This window comes from Neofelis nebulosa, chromosome 3 (genome assembly GCF_028018385.1).
Source record: "Neofelis nebulosa isolate mNeoNeb1 chromosome 3, mNeoNeb1.pri, whole genome shotgun sequence".
Taxonomy (NCBI): domain Eukaryota; kingdom Metazoa; phylum Chordata; class Mammalia; order Carnivora; family Felidae; genus Neofelis; species Neofelis nebulosa.
Window position 1 is genome coordinate 166,181,167 of NC_080784.1, and position 12,428 is coordinate 166,193,594.

Genomic DNA, 12,428 nt, shown 5'->3' on the forward strand with positions numbered 1-12,428 from the left:
GGGTGTCACAAATTAATAATGTAATTATAATCGTTCTGCATCATAGCGGTACAGAGTAGACTGGTCCTTTCACACAGTTCTAACAGAATGTAGTCTTCTTTGTTCCTACCTCTCTTCATTCATTCTGGTGGCAGTATTTACAGCCTTCTGTTCACATGAGCACGGAGGAATGGGCCAGGGGGAAGGAAGCAGGTGTGGTTTTCTCATGTTATGTGTTCTCCCAGAGGTATCCCTTTGTATAATCAGTGATGTTCCTGAGGGTCATGTTTTTACACATGTGAGTAGCATATGGAGGCAGGAAAAAGGTAGAAAGCTGCTAAGCTAAATCAAATGGATGTGGGTAAAGTTAAATAGTGGGTGAGACTCAGCCCACTTTATTTCATTACTTGGATAAACCCTAATTTTTTTTTTTTTAAGTTTGTTTATTGAGAGAGAGAGAGAGAGAGAGAGAAGGGGAGGGGCAGGGAGAGAGGGACAGAGAGAATCCCAAGCAGGCTCCACGCCAGCACTGAGCTGACAGCGGGGCTGAAATTCACGGACCATGAGATCATGACCTGAGGCAAAATCAAGAGTCGGACGCTTAACCAACTGAGCCACCCAGGCGCCTCGCTAATCTTTACTTTTATTTTAAAACACATTTATTGCGTTTGAGTTACTGTGTTTATCCTAGAAATGTTATCCTAGTAATCATTAACAAATGATGGCTAATGGAGTCAGGAGTGTGTTACTTCAATGATGTATTTTATCTTCTGGTGACATCTTGTGTTTTCAGCTGATAAGCTCTATGAGCTCCGTAGCAGAGCACTGTCTCCCTTCCTTACTTCGCACCTTGTTTGACTGGTACAGACGCCAGAATGGAACTGAAGACGAATCTTATGAATACAGGCCTCGATCTAGCACAAAGTCTAAGGGGTAAGTGGCTCCTTTCCCACTCTTCGACCTAGAATTGAAACACTTTCTGTGAAGGGGGTGATAGTGTTTTCAACTGAAGAGAGTTATTGTTTGATTTCTAAGCAAAAATATTGATTCCTGCTGTTAGGAGACTGATAGTAAAGGGAAAGGATAGTCCATACCTAACTGTAAATCAAGGGAAGGTACCAGTTAAAGTAGGTGCTGCTCCACAGTCCTCACCACTGGGATAGTCACGCAAAAATGAATTTCAGGAGTGCCCTTTCAATAGTTCAGCGAGGATCTTTAATAGTTGTAGACGAAGTTAAGAAAATATTCAGACAAGGTCCCGATTCAGACAAGGTCCTTCCTGTTGTGAAGGGAAGCAACTGTTGTAATCCAGGAGGACTGCCACACCCTGTATCACGATACCGTGAGACTGTCCTCGGTGCTCCAATCCCAGAACTTGTCTTCCCCCACTTCAGATTTTCCAGACAGGTATTGGCTTTGCATGTTCAGAAGATGGTCCATAGTTTAGAATGGGGCTTGAGTCGATGCCATTTGTGATTTTTCAACTTAGATACGCGAACAGTTACCTGGCACTGTATTTTCACCAGAAGAGTTATTACTTTTGTTTCAGCTCTTAATTAAAAAAAATACTAATCAAATATGGAGCAGTGCTAGATTTTCTAAGTAGAATTTAAAATATTTTTCTTACTGATTCCTTTAGAATGGGTTTAATTTCTGACAGATACAGTAGTGACATGTGTTTATAAATACTGTACAAAATACGCAACAAGAGAAAGAAAATGAGAATATGTAATTACATACATTGGATAGCTTAAAAACAACTTGTACTAATAATAGCTAACCAATAGCTCTTTTAAAATTTGTGGTCTTAAGTGCACTCCTAATTTGGGGTTCTTGTTTCAGGGATGAACAGCAACGTGAAAGAGATTATCTTCTTGAGAGGAGAGACTTAGCCGTAGATTTCATTTTTTGTTTAGTTTTAGTTGAAGTTCTAAAGCAGGTAAGAAGCCCTTTTGTTTCTGCAGAGTCTGTGTTTCTTATTCTTATTTTGCCTTCATGTTTCATTTACCGTATTTAGGATGTTATGTCTACAATTCTGGCCCACATTAACTAGATTTCTATCATTTAATTACACCTCTTTCAGTCGCCTACGGCTTTCATGGCCTGTACCTATCGTTTCCCATTCTTTTTACCTTTGTATGCCATCACAGTTAGGGGATCTTGTTTGCAAAATTGAGCTGAGTAGTAATTGTGTTAAATGTGGGCTTCCAACCGTGAATATAGTCTCCCTGTCTGTCATTCATGTACCTTAGTCCACTGTCAAAGGGTTTCTCTTCCGAAGGCATCAAGCCTGCCCTCCAACGTGTAATCGTCGTACGGTTGGAGTTGAGGAATAGGGGTGGTTTGACATGGGTGGGACCAAACTGTCAGGTGCGCATGGTCTTTGGACAAGTGATAATAAGTTTTTTATGTTTGATCAATGACTCTAGAATGCCATCATTGTTCTCACACTGTGCTCATGAGTTTCACGTCTGAATGGCATAGTCAGTAAAGCTATAAGCATGTAATGTCTGGTATCATGTATGTTTTTACTATTCAGAATCAGTGCAGGTATTTAAATGTATACCCCCCAAAAAAGTATTTTTTTGGTCTATTTTTGGTTTTTTGTTTAACAAAGCCAACTATTTTGTTCAAATGCATGAAAGTATTTTTTGCTAGTTTGTAGTCTTTAAAAAGTTATAGATCATTCAAAGATGAACCACATATTTCCAGCCTTGCACACTGTAATGTTTTGAAAAGAGTTAGGTAATCTAAAAGAAATAAAACACATTTTGCACATGGCAGGTTTGGACAAGGAGTTTTGTTTTTGTTATGTAAGATGGAATGGAATTTATAACATGAAAACAAACAGCAAATGTGAGATATCAAAGTTAATTGACAGACTGTTTTTTGACATAGGCAATATAAAATTATTTGAATTATGTATTTCTTTATACTTTGTTTTTATGACATAAGTGGAAAATTATTGAAATCTGAATATCTGAAATCTACAAATAAAAGTTTTAAATAGAAAAAACAGAAAACTGAGTTAATCAAAGGTGAAAATCACTTTAATTACTTTGTACCTTTCATAAAGTTTTTTACTAGATGTAGGAAAGAAATTCCCTCTGGGAGTTGTGCAAACAAGCCCAATTTGCTTTCTGTGATCTCAGTTCAGCCAGGATCCCAAGACCTGAGGCCAAATTAATTAGGGATAGAAGAGAGCTGAGGACCAGAACCGCCACTGACCATGAATGGACTTTGCCTGGGACTCATGCTGGTTGACCTCTTGTCACAAGCATCTCTTGTGTGCTGATGTAGGTCGTGTGAGTGGTATGGTAACCACCATTTGCACTTCTTTGCTTAATTAAATAGTATAGGGTTTCTTCTTTAAGCAGGTGAATTGTAAACTTCCCAAGACATACAGGACCCTCTCTGATCTGGCTCCATTATGCCTTTTGTCCTTTGTTTCCCAAGACATTCTTTGACTTGCCGATCAGTCTCTCAGCTGAAAGTTGCCCCTAATTGTACTTTCAAAACCTCAGTGCACAGACAACCCTGTTTAGGTTTTTCTCTCTCCTTCTCTTCCTCCCCCACCTCCTCCCCTGTTCTTTCCCCTTCTCCATTGTCTTTGTCTTCATCCTCCTTCCTTCCCCCTTCTCTTAAAAAATAATCCAGATAGGTCTTCTAGTGGAGAAAGCCATAAGGATCTATAAACTTGAGGCCATTTTTTCATTGGACTTGTTTTTTCAAGTCCATTGCACAAAATCCCTTCAGAACTGTGGTTCACGTGGACTCGGAGTGTGAAAAAAGGAAATAGAGCAGCTTTAATAGCTAATCTTTGTTTTGGGTTCTGTTTCCGTATTGTTCCAACCCATAGTAGCCTTTCCACTAGCTCTTTTCTCTCTTTTACCATTATCCTCATACTTTTCATTCAGTTGAACCCATGAAAGAATAAAATACATCACAAAGAACACGGCCATATTTTATTTATTAAAAATCTTACGTAGGTCTTTTTTCCCTAGTAAAAGGCAAGTCTTTTTAGCTTCTTCAAAACCAATAAAACCCGAGAAAATGAAGTAAAAATCAATAGGACTTTCTGAAATATCATGACAAACTAACCCAATTTTCTACCATGTCAAAGTGATGTAGGGTTTAATAGATCTGGAGACTAATCAATGTAATATATCTTGAATTTAATAGGACTTTTACTTTTGCCCCACATAATAGACACATATTAAAACATGACTCCGTTTTATTTGAAGAGATGGATGGCCCCAGGAGTACTGAAGTATTGATACATGGTTGGGCCAGTCTTAAGGAGGAGTAAATATTACTTACGAGTTAGTCCTTGACCTCATCTATTATAAATTTTTGTTTCTTAAATAATTGGTCATGTCTTCCTGTGTGTTTAGAACTCTTTATGATGCATAAAGGCTCTATATCCTTTGTATCAGCTGGTCATTATAATAAACTGGGAGACCTCCAGGGCAAGTGTTTTCATCAGCTTTGTCATTTCCTTGCTGTGTAACTTGGGCAAGCTATTAGCCACCAACTCTTTCTTCCTCTGTAAAAGAGGGAGGATAACAGAATCCTTTTTGAGAATCATGAGTGTTTTATACAGTAATGCTGGGACATGGAACGTGCCCAATAAATATTATCTGTTATTTTCATTTTGCAGATGAAGAAATATTGTTAATTTTGTGACTCACTGATGATTATAAAGCTAGTTCACTTTCTCCTCCCAAGCTTTTTCTCCTGTTAATAATAAAAATATTGGTAAAATCAGTGATACAGAATTAGGTGAAATGGCCAGCATCTTGGAAAATGAAATTAAAGTTTTAATCATAACACGTTAGACAAAGAATTGAGTTCGTATAAATGAGATGAAATTAGTATGATTCACTGTGGGAACAGAATTAATTCAGGATGGTAGAGGACTGATTTTATTTTTTCAAGAAAGTCAAACATAATTTGGGGGTCATGGCCAACTGCAAATTTTAGCAGGTTACTACCAAAGGCTTTCAAATCCATGATAAAAGCATGTTTAAGCAGCAACATAAACATTTACAAAGTTTGAAGCAGTTTTCTTTTCATTTAAATTTGAGTCAGACATTTACTCATTGAAACAAATAAGATTGGAAAACTTGGTTTGTGACCACTGCCAACTCTGGGCTTTAGTTTTATTAGTGCTGTTATGAAGTATCAGAAGGTGGAGTACCTCCTTAGTATTTTCAGGTTTAACATTAGCATCTTAGACGTGGATGAGTATCCCTGAAGGGTATGCAGTGATTTGTGGTTTTTCTGAGGCTGAATGTGTTCATTCCCCTTTGCATTGAGGACTGGCCGTTGAGGTAATGAATGAGCTTTGCTGACTCCCCAGTATCCAAATCTCAACCTGATTTTATTGTTTTTCACTTTCAAGATGTGATAAAAGCATTAAAGCTTGAGAGGTGGTAGTGGGAATAGCCTTGGAATAAAACGTGGGTATTTCTTTTTTTTGTTTGTTTTTCTAATTTTTTATTTGTTTAAGTAATCTCTATAGGCAATGGGGGCTTGAACTCATGATCCCGAGGTCAAGAGTTGCATGCTCCTCTGACCAAGCCATCCAGGCACCCCTGGGTGCTCTTCAGAGTCTACTAGATATATCCTTCTTGAATGTTGAAGTCGAGTTAGAGCGGCTTCTAAAATCACACAAGTGACAAGATCTGAAAAGCCTGGATACTGTGAGTGGGAATATTACTCCATGAAAGGAGAACTTTTTCTCTATAAATCCAAGTGGGATTCTTCCCCACCCCTGCCACCTTGTGTTTGAGATTCAGTTTGGGAGTATTTTTATTATTATTACTGTCATTATTGAAAATAAGGGGTGAAGTGTAGGGATTGTAAGAATGTCTGTGCATCCTGATAATGTTCATTCTTAAAATGTAGAGGTTGTGCTTGTTTTCTTCCAAAAATTAGAGAAGAGATCTATTTCTCCTTTCATTTCCTGTTTCTGTGGGTTTTGTTTTTGGGTTTTTTTGGGCTATAATATAAAATTGGAAGGTTTTCTTTCCTTACGTGTTTCCTTTATTAAATGCATTTTGATAGCGCACAGTGTACTCTAGAGAGGTACACACCCAACTTCTGAACTTCGGTTCCCTCGTCTGTCAAATAGGAGACAAATACCTACCTTGGAAGACTAAGTGTTACAAACGCTATTTATAAAAATCCTTAACTAATACCTGCCATGCAGACACATAAAAAGTGTTGATGGTGACGATCGTTGGGTAGTAAGTAATAAAGAGTACAGAGCGTGGCTAAGTAGTGTCCCTAGCTGTCATTGTCAGACTTGAGGCATAGCTAGACCAAATGAGACCGTTCAGGAGAAATTATAGGTTTACGTTAACTTGTATTTCATATCTCCGGCCTGGAGCACATTAAACATCCCTGTGAGGAAAGCAATATGGTAAAACCACAACACAGCACACATAAGTGGAATATAAAAAATTAGATCACAGAAATGCAGTGTTGCATTATTGCAAGGTCAGTGAAGTGTCTGGGGCCAGCCCATATGACTAGCACCATGAATTCTGGAATAAGTTCCGGAAGTCAGGCTGACTGATCCAAGACTAGCCTATTCCTGACTAAAGTTTGGCATCACGTGGTGGTGGATATCTGCTCCGTTTTAACTCTCAGTGGGTAGCCACAGGCTGACTGGGATGTATGGGACAGCAGCTTCGATTGTAGTAATGTTGTCATTACCTTAGGGCCTATTTTATGGGCCCAACCGAGGGAAGATCAGGCTGGGAGAATACAGTGCCTCCCTGCTTCTTGAATGGGCCCTGGTTTCCTGCCATTTTTCCCTCCCAGGCTTTGCCTCAGTATCTCCACCCTTATATTCTAGTCCCTTCGTCTGCCCTTCTTACAGAAGGTAAGAATTCTGGCCTAGTCCCTTTGAGAGATAGAAGGAAAAGGTGGGAGGACAAGAATCAATCTCCAATTGTAATATTCTCGATTTTTCTCTCCGGGCTAGTGATGATAGGGTTCCAATCTTTTGCGTGCATTTACAGATGGGGAAGTGGAAACTTCCTCATGGTTACATAACCAGTAAAAAGAGAAGCATTGGTTTCATTAAACCAAACCAAAATCCATGGTCCTTCTAGACTTTTATCATTTATCTTTCTGTATTTTTAACGAAAAAAAGTTTATTGAATAAAGGTTTGATTGTATATAGTTTACTTACAATAAGTTCGTCAGCTTGGTGTGGATGTGAGGAGCACTTGGGGAATACTGTTTTCAGTTTCTTCTTAATATGACATAATAGTGTTTTCCTAAAAAGAGGTATTCAGACTACCAAGTAGAAGATTGTCGTGCCTCTACTTAATTGATGAGCCAGTATTCTGAAATTCGTTTATCAGTGATTCATGATTGTTACGCTTTTGGTGATGTGTTTGCCTATAAAAGATTTAAAAGCTTCTTATAATTATACATTCATAAAATTCCTAGTTAAGTATCTCTGCTTAAAGAAATTATGGATTTAAAATTTAGTCTTCCATTGTGGGACAAAGGTTAAGATTGTTCTTGTAGAGTCTGAATTCTTTTTTTTTTTTAATTTTGTTTTTATGTTTTATTTATTTTTGAGAGCAAGAGAGACAGAGACTGAGTGGGGGAGGGGCAGAGAGAGGGAGACACAGAATCCAAAACAGGCCCCAAACTCCGAGCTGTCAGCACAGAGCACAACGCAGGGCTCAAACTCACGGATTGTGAGATCATGACCTGAGCCAAAGTTGGATGTTTAACTGACTGAACCACCCAGGAACCCCTAGAGTCTGAATTCTTGAACCTTACTATGTAGAATAAATTCAGTTTCTGCGCAGTATTAACGTGGGATGTTTAAATCTCAGCTTCCACCAACAGACAAGTAAACTTCTTTCCTGTATCATAAGGCTACTATTTTTAAAAGGTTCATTGAGAACTAAGGTTGAGTTTGGATTACAGCTGCTTCTTCACTTAATCCCTATTTGATTTTGTGATGGAGTGCATTTTCTTCAAATTCGATTCCAGGCTCAGTCCTTCAGGACAGTCCCAATTTCTAGGAAATCTGCGATGAATGCTCTGATTCTCCTCTGGTCAACAACAAACACCAATTCACTTAGCCAAGACAGAGCTATAGCCTTCCGTCCTGGAGTAAAAGTTCACTGTGAACCTTCCAAAGCTGTGTCAGCTCCCTGTATCCCTCTGCTGGCATGGTATTTTAAGAGTGATGCTAGGGGCACCTGGGTGGCTCAGTGGGTTGAGCATCCAACTCTTGATGTCAGCTCAGGTCATGATCCAAGGGTCATGAGATTGAGCCCTGCATTGGGCTCCACGCCTTGCTTAAGATTCTCTCTCTCTCTCTCTCTGCCCCTCTCCCCTGCTCGTATGCATGCGCGCGCACGTTCTCTCAAATAAATAAATGGATGGATGAGTGAATGAATGAATGAATGAATGAATGAATAAATAAATAAATAAAAGTGTGCTAGTATTCTCTGTGCTGTGTGAGTTTAGTCACCTTTCTCATTGAGCTGAATCCAGGTCAATGAATACTTACTGGATTTCTTGTGTTTCTTGTCTCTCATTACAGTGTAATTGTGGTTACTGTTTCTAATGTTTCTCACCTATTTACTAGTTTTGAACTAGCTCCTGATCATTATTCTGGGCTAAATTCAGCTCCTTCCTCATAGACTCTTGGTTTGCCTTTGTAAAAAATAAATTATCTTTATTTTAAATAAAAATCTCTCCTTTGTCAAACCCTCAAGGAACATTCTCACCACCTCTGAATAATTAGAATTCTCTGCTTTTCTTTGCCCTAGTCTAGTTTGTGGCTGTCTTGGTAATATTAAAATCTCTATTACAATTGTATCCTATTGGCGAAGTGTTCTATAATGTATGTTGTTAAACCTTTCAAGGAAATGTGTAATTCCCGTGCATTTTTTGTTTTAATTGGACTTCCAGCGAAAGAATGTGATAAATCATGATCCTGGCTCAAGACACACTGTCATCATTGACCTCTGTGTGTTTGTTTACACTATACTGATTACCTGTGAGCTCCACCAATACCTATAATTTAAGTCTCATTATGTGAATCTCTCCTAGTTTATTGGCTGGCTACCCTCTTACATTTTTCTGATTTTTACGTTAATTATTCTCTTAAAAAAAAATGCTTTCCTATATGTTTGAATATTAAGTTTCTCTTGTCTTTGAGCTTCATAAAAAAAATGTATCATACATATATTGTCCTCTGGACTTAACATTTTTCCCTCAACAGTATGTTGTTAGAATTAATCCATGACGTGTGTGGCTATACATTATTTTTTTCTGAGGCGTGTAACTGCTAGTGTGTTGGAGCTCCACCTTCTCAGGTTCATTCCTGGAGCCCCTGCAGATTAAATTGACAGACGTCAGATTATCAGGAGAAAAGGTTTATGACATATGCATATGGAGGCCTTCATAGGGAAAAAGTTGAATACACAAAGAATGGTTAAGCCCCAAAACTTAACAAAGCGCAGTACGTTGTGAAGTGACAAGACAAAAGAAAAATGTTTGGGCTTCTAGGGGTGGTAAATTGGGAAAAGGAAAATACATGGGGGAAACTAATGGAAGATAAGGGCTCTTTAGTAAGTTTGTGCAGACCTGTCTCCTTACCAAGTCTTCTTCTTTTTGTGGTACAGGAAAGAGGAGGGGAGACTGCTTTTAGGCAGAAAGGGGGAGGGTGGAGAGCTCTTCCTGCACCTGCTGTTTCTCAGTTGCCTTCAGCTCAAAATAATTCTCAAGCCGAAGTGCCACATTTTGTGGTGGCATACTTTGATCTGCTTCACTAGATGGTAGGCTGTGTAAAAAATTGATTTAAACTTACACCAGCAATGTCTGTGAAATCTGATTCATTTACATTATCTGTGCTGTTTGGTGTTGTCAGACTTTTCCCCACTGAATAGGTGTAAAATGATACTTTGTGTACTTTCATCATCCTTATTACTAATTAAGCATCTTTTCATATGTTTATCATCTTAGGAATAAGTACAACAAAGGGCAACAAGAGAAAATTATAAAACCTTGCCAAAAACTTAAAGAAGCGAAAAGATACTCCATGTAAATGAAGAATACAGTTAACCCCAAATTGATCTATAGATTCATTGCAACTCCAATAAAAATCCTAACAGTTTTTATGTAACTTGGGTGACTCTAGATTGAATGTGGAAGAAGAGTGGGCCAAAAGTGGCTAAGTGCTCTCTGAAGAAGAATAAAGGGGACTTTCAGTATCAGACAGCAAACTTATTTATAAAGTCTGATAATGGAGACCATATGATTTTGGTACCGACATATAAAAATTAATAGAATAGTGAGCTCAGAAGCAGCCACAAATATTTAGAACTTGAATATATATCAGCGGTGACTTGTGTAATCTTTAAAAAAAATTTTTTTTCTAATCTTTATTTTTGAGAGAGGGAGAGACAGAGTGCAAATAGGGGAGGAACAGAGAGAGAGGGAGACACAGAATCAGAAGCAGGCTACAGGCTCTGAGCTGTCAGCACAGAGCCTGACGCAGGGCTTGAACCCATGAACCGCGAGTTCATGATCTGAGCCAAAGTTGGATGCTTAACCCACTGAGCCACCCAGGTGCCCCTAAAATCTTTGATCCGTCAGTTCCTCCTTTGGGCTCTTTCCCGTGGAACTATACAAGTATATAAAGTTAGATGTCGAAGATTTTTTTTTTTTTTTTTTTTTTACAGCACCAAAGGATCATTTATTTCACAATCAGTGAACATTTTAAATAAGAAAATATTCTAAAAAGAATATGAAAACATTTTCCAATTGTTAAAACATTTTTTAAATCCTTGCTATGTAATTATATGTAACATAGAGCCAGTTCTCACCTGGCAATAAAGTGCTCCTAAAGTTAATGCATACACAAATTGTTTGAGACTCATAATGCATTTTTTCCTGTTGGAGTCATGTGATATACCATGGGTTTTTCAGATATTAATCCATAACAATCATTCGAATGTTAAGTATATGAAGACTGTAAATTTCTTGAAACTGGGAATCGTCCTATACACATTTAAATTTCACTTTCTAGCAGACAGCTTTGCATATGATGGGTCCTCCAATAAACACTCCTTAAACAGTTCATTTTTTTAAGTACCTAATGTGTTATGGCAGCTGTTTTGGAGTCCAGTTTTAAGTCTCGAAATTCTGGCTCTGCTACCTACAGGATGTAAGTCATCGAGCAAATTATATAATCTCGCTGCACCACAATTTATTTGTCTATTAAAACTGTGATAATCATAATGCCTACCTCATAATGTTGTGGGGAGTAAATGAATTATTACTTATAAAATAACAGTACTTGCATACCAGGATTCAATGCACATTAAATATTATTAGCTTTTAAGCACATCTCCCCAGCTAAATTATAAACTCTTTGAGACAGAGGCAATGTCCTATACTTTTTATAATACCAGAGCCTGTATAATTTCTTACATAATATATGCATTAAATGAGTATTTATAAAAGTATGTAATAAAAGGAATGAATGAATGATTATATGCTTACAATACTTTCTCCATAAAAAAATCAAATATATACAGGATTGGTAACATTCTAACATTTGTTACAGTAAAAAAAAATGTGATCAGAAATTAAATAAAATTTAAGACTTGTCAGAGAATTACAAGTATAAGTAAGAGGAGAAAAGAAACAGAAATCACAACCAATGGGAAATTCTTCCTTATATTTTAGCCCCTGGAAGACAGGGACTTTTATCCTATGTTTCTTTCTTTTTTTTTTAATTTAATTTTTTATTTTTTTAGATTTACATCCAAATTAGCATATAGTGCAACAATGATTTCAGAAGTAGATTCCTTAGTGCCCTTTACCCATTTAGCCCATCCTCCCTCCCACAACCCTTCCAGTAGCCCTCAGTTTGTTCTCCATATTTATGAGTCTCTTCTGTTCTTCCCCCTACCCTGTTTTTATATTACTTTTGTTTCCCTTCCCTTATGTTCATCTGTTTTGTCTCTTAAAGTCCTCATATGAGTGAAGTCATATGATATTTGTCTTTCTCTGACTAATGTCACTTAGCATAATACCCTCCAGTCCCATCCACGTAGTTGCAAATGGCAAGATTTCATTCTTTTTGATTGCCGAGTAATACTCCATTGCGTGTATATGTGTGTGTGTGTGTGTGTGTGTGTGTGTGTGTGTGTATATATATATATATATATATATATATATATATATACACACACACACACACCACATCTTCTTTATCCACTCATCCATCAATGGACATTTGGGCTGTTTCCATACTTTGGCTATTGTTGACAGTGCTGCTATAAACATGGGGGTTCATGTGTCCCTTCGAAACAGCACACCTGTATCCCGTGGATAAATGCCTGGTACTGCAATTGCTGGGTCGTAGGATAGTTCTATTTTTGATTTTTTGAGGA

The 12,428-nt window shown here is 37.7% G+C and overlaps 1 protein-coding gene across 11 annotated transcripts in view; it reads left to right on the forward strand.

The window, feature by feature from the left end:
• Positions 1-12,428, forward strand: part of FRYL (FRY like transcription coactivator) — a 272,003-nt gene that overhangs the window by 136,279 nt on the left and 123,296 nt on the right. For 10 of the 11 annotated variants that reach the window (XM_058722642.1, XM_058722640.1, XM_058722639.1 and 7 more), the window contains 2 exons: positions 773-912; positions 1,822-1,918. In XM_058722642.1, the coding sequence (XP_058578625.1) occupies positions 773-912; positions 1,822-1,918 (237 nt within the window). Of the gene's footprint in view, positions 1-772; positions 913-1,821; positions 1,919-2,969; positions 3,276-12,428 lie in introns of those variants that run through there. The other variant, XM_058722648.1, reaches the window with a different exon arrangement.